Source organism: Homalodisca vitripennis, chromosome 2 (genome assembly GCF_021130785.1).
Source record: "Homalodisca vitripennis isolate AUS2020 chromosome 2, UT_GWSS_2.1, whole genome shotgun sequence".
Lineage (NCBI taxonomy): Eukaryota > Metazoa > Arthropoda > Insecta > Hemiptera > Cicadellidae > Homalodisca > Homalodisca vitripennis.
Window position 1 is genome coordinate 88,221,254 of NC_060208.1, and position 12,558 is coordinate 88,233,811.

Genomic DNA, 12,558 nt, shown 5'->3' on the forward strand with positions numbered 1-12,558 from the left:
GAAACCTTCTCGATAACCTGATTCAACTGTCGTTTGTTGCCACGGCTTCCTGTTCATTACTTCTTTCTCATTTGAGGTTAGCTTTTATTAACATGGTCCTAACAACGGTAGAAACATTTTGTATCGTAGAGCATTATTTTCGCTTATACGAAATTTTACGTGAGATTGGGCCAAGCTTGTCATACACAATATCCATCCCAAAAGACCCATTAATAATAATTATTATTCAGAAAAACTGAAATTTTACGGCATGGGTGGAACAAGCAGTTTCAAAATGTCCTTCCCATTCACTCAGCGTTATTTTTCCAAATTATTATCTTTTTTTAATTTTAATTCTTTTTTTTTAAAGCTGTTTGTCGCTGCCCAGCACTGCTTCGTATTAGTTACCATCGACTTATTCTCTTGACTTTCTTCAGATTTTCTATAATATTCTATCTTAATTCATTGAAACTAGACTTACGAAACCAATTTTATATCGTACAAAAGCTTTATACTAGACATTTTGCACAATCTAACCCGGATTGTATTTGAATTACATTTAAATCTTTTCTGTATTATCTCCACAAAAATGGAGTTCCCTTCAATCTGTTTAGTTTTTGCAATTTATAAGTCACATTCACTAGCCTCCCATCTTAATTCAGGCTACAAAACGAGTTGCAATATTTATGTCCCCCCTATGGGTTCTTAGAGGTCACGGAGTTTGGGAAGTCCCAATCTCAGGAACCTGGGAGAGGGCAAAAGTTCTCAAACGAATTCTTCGAATTTTAGAATGTCAGAATTAGTGTAATGTGCATTCTTGTATCATTAACGAAGCCAGTTTTTTTTAGTAAGTTTCAATGTACTTAGAACCTGTAACGTAAAACTATCTGAATTTTGTAGCCGGTGAGTCATAAGGTCTTGACTATTATAAATGCTAATAAAAAGTATCCTTACACAATAGAGTTCAGTGTTTTTCGCACGTACTCGTTACATTTATCTTCACGTGGAGCCTGTTTTATACATTTTTAAATTTATGGGTAGCCATTATCTGTCCGGAAATCGTGACAATAGTATCAGTAAAGACGATGTGTATAAAAGGTTCTGGTTCCTCTCCTAAGGTATTCTGCTCTCATTTATTGGAAGACGATGGCATCATTGAGAATGATTGCAGTGTTCCTAGCATTACTGGGGAGTTTTGTAAGTTTTGTCAGCTCTAACGCTGTTGATCAGACGACTACTACTACTAAAGATACAACTTGCGCTGCTTGTTTTGAAACGGTTAGTAATTCATGCATTATTAAATACTAACTAATTTAAAATTTTTAAAATTAAGCAATTAATAACTTTTTATATTTAAGTAAAATAAAACTTAGTTGTAATTTTTATATATTCGAAAAACCCATTTATTATTTAATTTAATTTATTTATATCGCCACCGATAAGCTGAAAATTCTATATTTGTCTAAAGGAAATTTAAAACTTATGTTGTATTTACCTGTTCTGCTCAAAGTTTCAAGCCAGAATGGAGAAGAAAATTTACGTTTGTGCTGTGTATGTATTTGTACGTCTGCGCGTGGTTAATTTAATATGTCAGGGCATTTTATACAAATTAAAACATAACTTCTTTTTCTTTGAGATTATAAAATACGTACGTCCGTACTTTTAACTGGCCAAATAATGTAGAAGAATGTTGCGTAGTTCCGTTATTTATGAAACTAATGAAAGGTTTATTATTAAGGCATCTGTAGTATTCCAGATACTAATACCAAAGAATATTGCTCCTTAGTTTTACGTTTTTATATTACCACATTTTTACCAACTTCAATTATCACCTTAGGTACATTTTTAGACATTTTTATCCCAATATATAAACGTGAAAAACTCGTAGTAGTTGTACTAAACTATTAGCAAAGATATTGCCCTGCTAGAAGCATCTAAATTAAATGGCATTAATCGCCATCTGAGACCATACTGTTATAGTGGAATGAAACACACTGTGTATAACTTTTCAGGCGTTATGTTCCTCGAGTTTCTACGTTCATATAGAATTCATCAATTAGCTAAGCACGTAAGCCAGTGATAATATAAAGCTAAGACACTCTTCTTTAATATGAACTTTCATTCATTTGTCCCTATTTATAAAACATACTCAAATTTTGAAATAACTGAAATATATGATTTATCCCATGGTAAATCATACAATTAGTTCCATAAATTATAGTAAATCTTTTTTTATATATATCTATGACATTTTCTATTTTATTGTACTCTTTTATACTTCTCCACGCGCATGTTATTTTTAGCTCTGACATTTTTTTGTAATTTCAACAATTTTATCAGCTTTTTTGATAGGCTAAATGATTTATACAATGAATATTTAAGTCCATAAATATGCATGTCCCTTCCTGTGCTTGTCAATCATTTTCTTACATCATGTTCATGCCTTGTTTTTATCTTACAATCTTAGATTTGTAAAGTTATAATTTATATATTGTGTTATAATCAACCCAATCAAGCTTTATCTAATATTTTTTGGTGTGCATGTGTTTAGTTACAATATTTTTGTTTTTTATGCTTTAAAATATTTTAAAGTATATTTATAAATACTGTTTTAATAATAATTTTATAATTTAATAATTTTTTTCAATCATATAATTTCTCTTAAACATGTATCTATGAAAATATTCAAATAAGCAAATAAACAAGTAATGCATTTTGTTATTTTAATTAAAATATCCAGTAATTATTGTACCGGAGTGAAAAAAATCCAAACAAAAACGCGGGTGCATTGTTGGTGATTATTCATGCATTAAGTATGCAGTTCTTAATCCTACGTTTTTGTTTTGAATTTCCCACGTAATATATATATATTAATTAAAATCACTATTACGCATATGTATTACAACTTAAACTATAATTTCTTTTTAATATAGGACTAATTAATTTAGTTGTTTGTACCACTCGCACTTACGTTTTTCTTTACTTTAACCATTATTTCCAATTAGAAGATATGTTTTAATATTCTGCAACCATTCTAATGGTTAGTAGTATCCCATCTCTAGAGATGGGATACTACTACCTTGACAGGTAAACATCTTAATTAAGAAAGAGTCTATTCCAAACTTTATAATCGTTGACATAATATTTGTCTGAATGTTGTTGCAGTGTGCGGGGGTCTCATGCTGCGACCCATTTATCTGTATCGATGTTAAGGCATTAAATCTGGGTATCGATTTAGACGTCAGTGTATGCCTTACTACAGAGCAAGTAGAAAAAGGAATGAAAGGTGATAAAGAATTTAAAGCAACTTTAGTGGGTGTATTGGAGAATCTATTGGGTGTTGTGATTAATTTATTGGATAATTTATTGGGTGAAAAGGGGATATTGGGGAAATAAAGAAATACATGGTTGAGAAAATCATATTCATAAAAAATGTTTTACTTTTATATACCACATTTTCTCCTTTTTCTATCCGTACTCGTCTGGAATTAATAGTGTTTAACAAATATGTTATTTGAATAGCAGTTAAATAAAGTAAGCTCTTCTAATAGCGTAGGCAGCACTATTCTGAAGAATTGTGTTATTTTTTACAAATTCTCCATCTATTGTATTACCTTCATTTATTATACAATTTATGTCAGCATAAAGTTGTGTTATCCCTCAAGATGATATAGAATTCCATATAACTGCAGTAGTTGCTGTTGAGGTGAAAGTAATCTATAATATCGTTTTAGTCTACTCTTGCCGGGAATAGAACTGAGGTGAACCACTAAGATGCAGCACCAAAGTGTAAGAAATTACCAATCTTGTTTATTCCTACAAATTCCAAACTAATAAAAGCAATTACTAAATATTTTGTGATAAACTCTTATAAAGTTTGCAATTTTGAAATTAAAACTGAGTTTACGGTTCAATTACAATCACACTTATTATTAAAATATGTTATTATTATATAATTTCTACTCTACCTCTTGTACATAACAAGCCACAACATTCCAACTATAATATATATATTCTTAACGCAATGGAATGTACAATATCTTTTGTTAGCCCATCTTTAGCTAACACGAACAAACTGGATGACTTACCCACTCGAGAGCATGCCACGTACAGTTACCCTTGTGAAGTGCATGGTGTGCTCAAATCTAAGCCACAAACAGACAACGATTGGCCTTGAGATTTGTTGATAGTCATCACAAATGCCAGTCTAATTGGAAATTGAAAACGTTTCAATGGACTTGACATATCTGTGGGTATAATATGAATCTGTGATATTAATATATTTTCACCTTGGAATTTGCCATTTAAATTTAATGCTTTGGCCAATTTTTTCTTTAATCTTTTAATACCTAATCACGTTCCGTTGCACGACTTCGGTGGGTTCAAATTGCGAAACAAAATAACAGTAAATTCAACCGGAGATCCAACCTTTAACTGTATATTATGCGGTGACATGCCTGGTAAATTTAATGAGCTTTAAACCTCTGCTGGATAATTAACAGCTTCGGTGTCATCACAAACTGTAGCAATCGATTTATACATCACCAAGTTCCTAAGCAATAACTGTCTTGAGATTCAATTCGTAGACGCCCACATTTCTGCTGCTAAACTTGCTCTTCCTGACAGCTACTTATGATTAATGTATCGCGAATGTACATAGTGAAATATCTGGTCAAAGAAAGCATCTTGCGAATTAAGGATTGTGCAGAAATCACACGGTAGTTTTAAGCATTCTGTTGCATCTACAGCAGCTTATCCATCATGATATCTGATGGTTGTTTTGAAAATGTTTTAGCAGATGGATCTTGAAGGAACTGAACGCGCATATTTACTTTTAGTTGTAATTTTTCAACACTACGCCACATTGGCAATAATTTCAAACAGGCATTGATTTCATCAGTATATGTTGAACGTGGAATGACAGGAAATGTTTGCCTAAAATTACCTGAAAGAAGTAACAGAGTACCGCCAAATAGTTTGTTGTTGTTTTTAAGAAGTTTCAGTGCCTTTTCTTTTCAATGCCTTAAGTGAATATTTGTGTGCCATAGTGCATTCATCCCAAATTATAATTTTACAGTCTTTAAACACTGTGGCCATGGACGATATTTTTAGAGTTGCACACTGCCTCTAGGTTATTTTCAATATTCAGAAGGTTAGAAGTTATTGAATTACTAATATCGCTGTTAAAGCAATAGGGGTTCTTGGTTGGAGGGAGAAAATTTAGGGTTGTAAGTATATTTGAATGCCACACAAAAATGAAGTCCAAAAAATTAAAAAAGGTTTGGGGTGGACCATCTTTATCTCTTACGGGTTTTATAAATATATGATAACCTATCCTCAAACCTACCAAGTGAACATATAAAATTTCATCAAAATCGGTTAAACCGTTTTGCAGGAGTATACCAACTAACACTGTTCCACGAAATTTTTACATATATAAAGAGATATATAACTGATTTCAATATATAAATATTATATATATATATATATATATATATATAATTACGCATCATAGAACTCGTGAACTAACAATAGTGTTACCTCATCCAGTCACAATCTGCCCTTAGAAGATGTATAGAAAAAGATTATGACTCTTTATTTGAAGTTTATTTTTGACTATGGAAGGATTGTGAAGGAAACAGGATTTTTTCCGGACATTTGCCATCGTTCAGTGAAACAAGATTTCTGTTACTGATTTATTGTTTCACTGAATGATGGCAAATGTCCGGAAAAATCCTGTTACCTTCACAAGATTATGATCCTGGGGTTCCGCCCAATTTTGTCCGATTGGCCTCGAAAACGGACCGATTTACTTTTAGAACTTCATTCTAATTTTCGTAATGGACTGCTACAGTAAACTTGATGAAGATATACATGGATGTAGAATGTTTATATTTGCTTTATGAAAATATGTATATTAGAAATCTATTTAAAATAAAATTAACATAAGTTACACAAATATTAGGAAAATGTTATAAAATATTATAAATCACGTTAGTGCTTGGTAGCCCATCGTAATGCCCTTAAGAGATCCGCTACTTCCATTTCGCAAACTTATTTATATGCTTTAATTACAACGTGTAAGAATAATGATAAAAATTCCAGTGGGTTGCTCCTAAAAACTGCTTGTAAAAGCAAAATTTGAAACCTATTAGTTTAATTATAATTGGAAATTTTTCGACTCGTAATGCAAGGTGATAAATATTATACACAGCTGGGAAATTCACCAAAATAAACAAATTGGCCCAAAACCATATAAAGAGAGCCTGAAAAATATCACACTGCAAAACCTATTGATTACTTCCTTTCATCTGCTATGGTTATATTCACCTAATCACTGACAGCAGTTTACTTAATGATTGTCTTTTTGATTATTGTTGATATTGATTATAATATTGAGATGGGTCTAGCTGATGTACTCTAGCAGCTGCATTAACTTTTGGAAGTGGATGAAAAATAATTTCCAACAGTTAGCAAATATTTTATTTTCCGAATTTTTGTTCACCAAGTGTGAGAATTATCTGCTATGATAATTTGAATGATATTTATGATCACTGATGAGTAATTCAATTTAATTATTTGCAAACTTGATTAAATGTTCTCGATACTGTTGGATCCTCTCAAATACTTCTTGATTTTTCTCAAATTTGCCAGTGGAGAGGACATGCTATGGAACGAGGACTGCAACCTGATACCTGCCATGTACACTGTGCCTTCTGAAAACCGGGATTTACAGAGGCAAGGATGCGCCATATACCATAAGCGTTTCGAAGCCAATGACATTCCAGTATCAGGGAGCTGCCGAAGACTGGCACTTAGTGTATTTCCATGCTAAGCTAAATGGAGCCTCAATAAACCTCGGACATTGCAAATCTCCACATACTATATCTGAGATGTGCAGCCATTTAGATAAAATGCAATATCTGTACTCCATACTGTCCCACTACGCCATAAAAAGTGTTACATTTTTTATGTAACTGTGGTGCCATTGTAAAAATACATTAAGACTTAATTAATTTACAAAATAGATTACATTGATTTAATAAACTATTATATATCAATTATTACTGAATTCAATCTTAATCCGATCGAAATAAAACCCCTACGCAATACTGTGTTGTTTTACACAACTAGGATAAAAGCCTTCTAAAAGGACACATTATGAAGGACGAAACATTCATCAGCAACTATAAAGGCTGCATTATCAGTGTTATAGCTCACAATCTTGGATTCCATTCTTTCTTGATATTCCAGGCGGGATTCTGTCATGTCTCATACTATGGACATCATTCAGAACGCTAACACAAAAGCGAAATATTTCTTCACATCCCTGAGGTAAGCGATGGTAATAGCTATTAAACTACATACAAGTAAATTATTCCATATTTATACCTCCTTATCATTTGTTGTATCTGAAAACAAAACCAGATATAAAAAAACAACTTTTAGAAATTTATATTTGAAGATCTTTATTTATTTGCAAACGTTTATTCCTCTTCTATTTTCGCTCTAGGATAATTTCATACTCAAATAAAAATTTGAAATATTTTAATTCCAACTTTCAAGCTCAGTGTTGCATTGTTGCTCCAAAAGGGTTTTCAAATTGTCTCCAATAGGGATATCACTCGAGTAATCGTTGTAAAGGGATAACAAATTTTACTTGTGAAATTGAAAACTGATAAGTGAGTTCGAGTTGTCAGGCATTTGTAGTAAACAAATTATTATAGTGCGTATTTTAATGTAACATCAATTTTCACCACTAATAGTTATATATTACAGTATTTAGAGTTCTCTTATTATATTTAGACGCATACTACACATACTTATTAATTTATGTAATTTATTAAGAAGAAATAAGGCATAATAAAACAACTTTGGATACTAAAACAATTACAGATTCAAAAATCAAAAACTACATTTTCTGAATAACTTTGAACGCATTCAGACATCGAAAAAACGTGACATTGATCATAATAAAAAAGAACTCTTACGTGTTTTCAATATTACAACTACATTCAAGATAGTGCATCAAATAATAACTTTACTTTAGGAAAAACCTTCCTCTTAGCGCAGCGTCTGATATATGAACCTGGAATCTGGAGTCATGTTCCATTGAAAAAAGTCGCAGCAAAGAAGCTTGAAACGAACTTTTTCCATCTTTTCAACACCATAGAAACCTAGACGACAAAATATAGAGTAATCTATAAGTTTTAGACACGATCCTAAAGAACGATGGAGCAATCGAGCTTTCTACATATAACCTAGCTATGGTGGGAAAGGTTGATTCAATGTGAATGTGAATGATTTTTCGCAAGTTCACCTTCTCCTTAGTGCTAAATCTAACGCTGATACTTCTAAAAGTCAGTTTCAGAAATTAAAAAAAAATAAAATATTTTTTAGTGTAGTGACAATATGTTAGTTGTATAACTAACTTCAATAAGGGTTTTCTAAAATTTCAGGCACTCATACAAACAATACACATTCATACATAAAATTTTACAATCACGCCTCTTTCATTTATCGCCAATGCAACCCAGCAGAGTCAGTCTTCTAATTGGGCGGTCTCCCAGTCGAATAACAAAAATTCACCGGCATTATATAATGCTTGATACACCAAGAAGCGTTTGAGGCGATTCTTTAACGCCTTAGGCGTTGAAGCATGTTTAATTGAATTTGGGCAGTCTGTTGAAGAAATGGTTGACTAGTTTGTGAGCTTTTGTTTTATTATTATTGATGTCCCAAGCTGTTTTTAAATGCTTTTGGAAGAGAGAATAGCTTTTGAGCCATCATATGCTTTTGCAGCTTGTATCACTTTCCTGTATGTTTTTATTTTTAATTCTTGAAAATAAATGAAAGAATGAATGTTTATTCCATCAACTGTACATGAAATACACTTAAAATTAATGACAATAGTAAAGCATTAAACAGAAATGTTTTGAAAACAATATTTTACTAGTTATCTAGCTAAGATATTACTTAAATATTTAATAAGCAATAAAGCCTGCATGGCATTCAGCCTGTGCGCAGGCTTCAGTTGATCGTCCGCCACGATAACTTAAAATGAAGAACTTGATAGCTTTAATAGCATTTAATAAATAGAATGAGCTAGAATTTTGAACATAAAATTTATAATTGAAAAGAAAAGAAAATAAACACGATTTAATATGAGAACTGGCTTGTTACGTTTAGTAAAAAATTAATTCAGTGTTAGTTTATCTATAATAATGCAACGGCATCATATCGGTGTTTTGCTCAGGGCAGATAAAGTCAGCATGGTTATATGTAATAATAGTAGTAGTGTGGTGTGTACTAATGTAGCGTCTAAAGTAGTGTAGTGAAGTAGCAGTAGTAGTATGGTTTAGTAGTACTATAGTGGTCTAGTGGTCGGGTGTAATATTATAAACTGCATGGGGATGGGTGGTGCAAATATTTTTAAAATGTTCATTTGTAGTGTTTTTTGTACATTTTGGAGAAACTAAATCACCCTTGAAACTAAAATACCCATTGCACTGTGGCCCTGTTGTATTTGGAATTTATTTCGCAAATATTGATAATTTTTGTAGGGCAGCAAATGTTATTGGGGAAATCTAGAGTATCATTAAAATTTACATTAACTGCTGCTCTACAGATTGAATGAATTTATAAAATCCCATGTTTCTTTAGAAAGGGAAGTATTAAGGTGAGCGATGTTTTCTGAAATATGTTAATAGAGTGATTGCATTCAATGAAAAACCTTATTTTAAAGATTTAAATTGTAATGTAAGAACTCTAGGTACAAGTGATTTGAAAAAGATTTCTAGTTAATGACCTGTTTAGTTTATGAAAAATGGTCTAAATATATGTGATATTAAATTATGAAATAAACATTGTTGAAGTGGGAGTTTAATTACGATTAACTAAATCATTTAGATACAGATTTGTACCTTTATTATATGGGTACAGGCAGAAATTTTGTAATAAAGACATCCGTAAACCTTTTACGGACTATTTAAATGCGAAGAACTGTAAAACATTGTTGTTAATAAAACTATAAATATATATGGATAATTTTCAGAGTCGTTTATTCGAGAGTAAAAATGATTTAGAGAGATACACTTATATTAAAAGTTATAATCATCAAATGTATACAGACACTATAGAATATTTAAATCAATAAAAGTAGCTTTGATTCATTTCAAAAGGAATAATTAAGATATTTCAGAATATTTAAATAAAACTGGTTAATTTGAAGATGAAATGTAACATACGTGCATACATTATATTTTATTGCATTAAAAAATTTTAAATTATAAATAGAAGATGCACATCGACTAGTCCAGACTTGATCGAATCGTTTAGGCACAAGCAATAAATTAAATGTAGAAGTGTTCTATTTTATATGTATCCATCGACAACAGGCCAACGATGACTACCTATACCACAATAATAGGAGTTTGGAATTCTTAGAAACGTATTGTAAACTATAGTGGTGTCACCGTGAATAATTAAATATTGTTGTTTTAAATCCAAACGGTTTTCCATCGCTTACAATACTGTCAAAACATGGCATGTCTTTCGTGAAAGAGTTTTTACTTTTTGTATTAAAAAGCTACAACCACATATCGCGGTTTCTCCAATTGAGAAGATGTGTTTATCGTCAAAGATTGACGTCCAGTTTGAGGTACTACAGGATATTCATGCAAGTTACACTGTCTAAACGGTATATGTATTGAAGTTACGTTTTCAACCAGGCGTGTACTTTTAGCACGAAGTCAGTTAAACAATTAGTCAACAGCGGAACCTGTGGGATTAACACCGCACCTCCTTTCACGCCTTAAGCTTATGGAACTGATAAAAATTTGGAACCTTATGGAACCTATGTATAAACTCAACTGTTTGAATAAACTCAGAAAAAAACTAGAGTTCGAGTGGACAGAGGAGTGCTATATGTGATTTTGGAGTTTGATAACTAGTGTAATGACATGTCTGGTGTTAATTATACTAGACTATAATAAATCGTTTATCTTGTACTGTGATGCAAGTGATAAGGTTGCGTGAGGGCATGAAGCTGTTTGGTGCAAGAAGTGGACTGAATGAATCGGCCTATCACATATTCATTTAAAAAGTGCATGGATGCAGAGCGAAGGATTTTGTCTGTCTAATTGAAGGAAGCCTTGTCAGTTTATAAATAGAAATGCTTAGTAAGTACTTAGAGGTAAGACCATGTATTTCAATCAATGACAACTGTTCACTGGCATTAATACTGAGTAACTTTCGTAAGTTCAGAAGGCTACAAAGGCGGTCAACTACTATTTTAAGTTTACTAATAACTATTAGACATTTAAGATGCTGTAGTGGAATATTTATCAAGAGTATTTGTAAATAAGGGCAGATACGAAAATGTGTGGGGTCTGTGGGAGTTACTAAACGGATTGCCATGTGAGGTAAACAATAGTAGAGAAAAGAAAAGTTAGCACAGATCAGGAATACGAAGGTCAGGGCCGTATCACTAACAAGGATCCTTTCGATTAGTACAACAGTATAGCAAGTAGACAATATTTAAAACTTCCTACTGGCCTTTGTATATTTTAAAACGCACCAAATTAAGGATATATAATTAAGACATTGAATTAAAAAGTCATGAAAATAGGTTAGAACTTAGAAACGTTTTACATTAACAAAGGATTCGTAAAGTTAAAAAATAATATTATAGTGCAGACAATATATAATAACACCTGATAGAAGTATTGTTCGAATATTTTAACATGTCACCTATTGATATACATTTTTGACAACTGAAGGCGTAAGAAAAATATGACTTATTCCACATCCCAATCTGGCGGTAGAAATTAAGGTAAGAGTAGAAACATGCGAGGCGTGTGCCGTGGCGATAACTGGACACACATATCATGGTAACATATTATCTGAAGTGACACAGGCCTATTGACAAACTTACGTTGCCTTGTTTTGACAATTGATGAGGTTACCCAGAGGAAACAACAATGTGTTAGTAATCTTTGATGATCATAGTAAGTGTTTTCTTATATTTGTGGAGGGATGCGATGACTTAATCAATTACGAATAGTAAAGTGTTGGACATTATATTGTTTCAGAACTTTTCATATTGTAAAACATTGTTGAGTAACAATGGACAGCGTTTTCTTGGTGTGGAACTTAAAAACTGCTAACCCTTTGATCAGGGTATAACACACCAATTTATCTTCCCATTTGTGCCTGAAGTAGTAAAGAGGAAGAGAGCTTCGAACTTTCCAAAGAAATATTTAAGGAACCATTTAAGTTGTGTATGAATTATTATATCGTTGCCGTACACAGAATACAGAAAATCGATGATGACGTTTTCTGGTAAGCTGGCAACATTTAAAAGAAGTGGGCGAGTCACTAGTAATGTAAACGTTGTAAGCCTACACTACAAGCTTATCCCGTCTAAATAAATCTATAAGATCACCTGGAAGCACTGGGTAAATAAGTAGTGTACTTGATACAGATAGCGTTGTGTACATAAACAAAAATAGCTTCTACAGAGTAAATACAGGAGACTACCTAAGGCAGATGACAGACGAGCTGGCTAAAGGCTATGGT

General features: G+C 32.1%; 1 protein-coding gene across 1 annotated transcript; it reads left to right on the top strand.

The window, feature by feature from the left end:
• The first annotated feature begins 1,084 nt into the window (after positions 1-1,084).
• Positions 1,085-3,551, top strand: LOC124354331. The gene is made up of 2 exons (XM_046804697.1): positions 1,085-1,257; positions 3,145-3,551. The coding sequence occupies exons 1-2, from the start codon at positions 1,126-1,128 to the stop codon at positions 3,373-3,375; spliced, it is 363 nt and encodes a 120-aa protein (XP_046660653.1). The 5' UTR covers positions 1,085-1,125; the 3' UTR covers positions 3,376-3,551.
• The last annotated feature ends 9,007 nt before the right edge of the window (positions 3,552-12,558 follow it).

Excerpts from the sequence above, each read along its gene's own strand:
- LOC124354331 (XM_046804697.1), top strand. The coding sequence starts at position 1,126 with ATGGCATCATTGAGAATGATTGCAGTGTTCCTAGCATTACTGGGGAGT. Across the intron at positions 1,258-3,144 it reads GCGCTGCTTGTTTTGAAACG|TGTGCGGGGGTCTCATGCTG; the intron begins GTTAGTAATTCA and ends ATGTTGTTGCAG.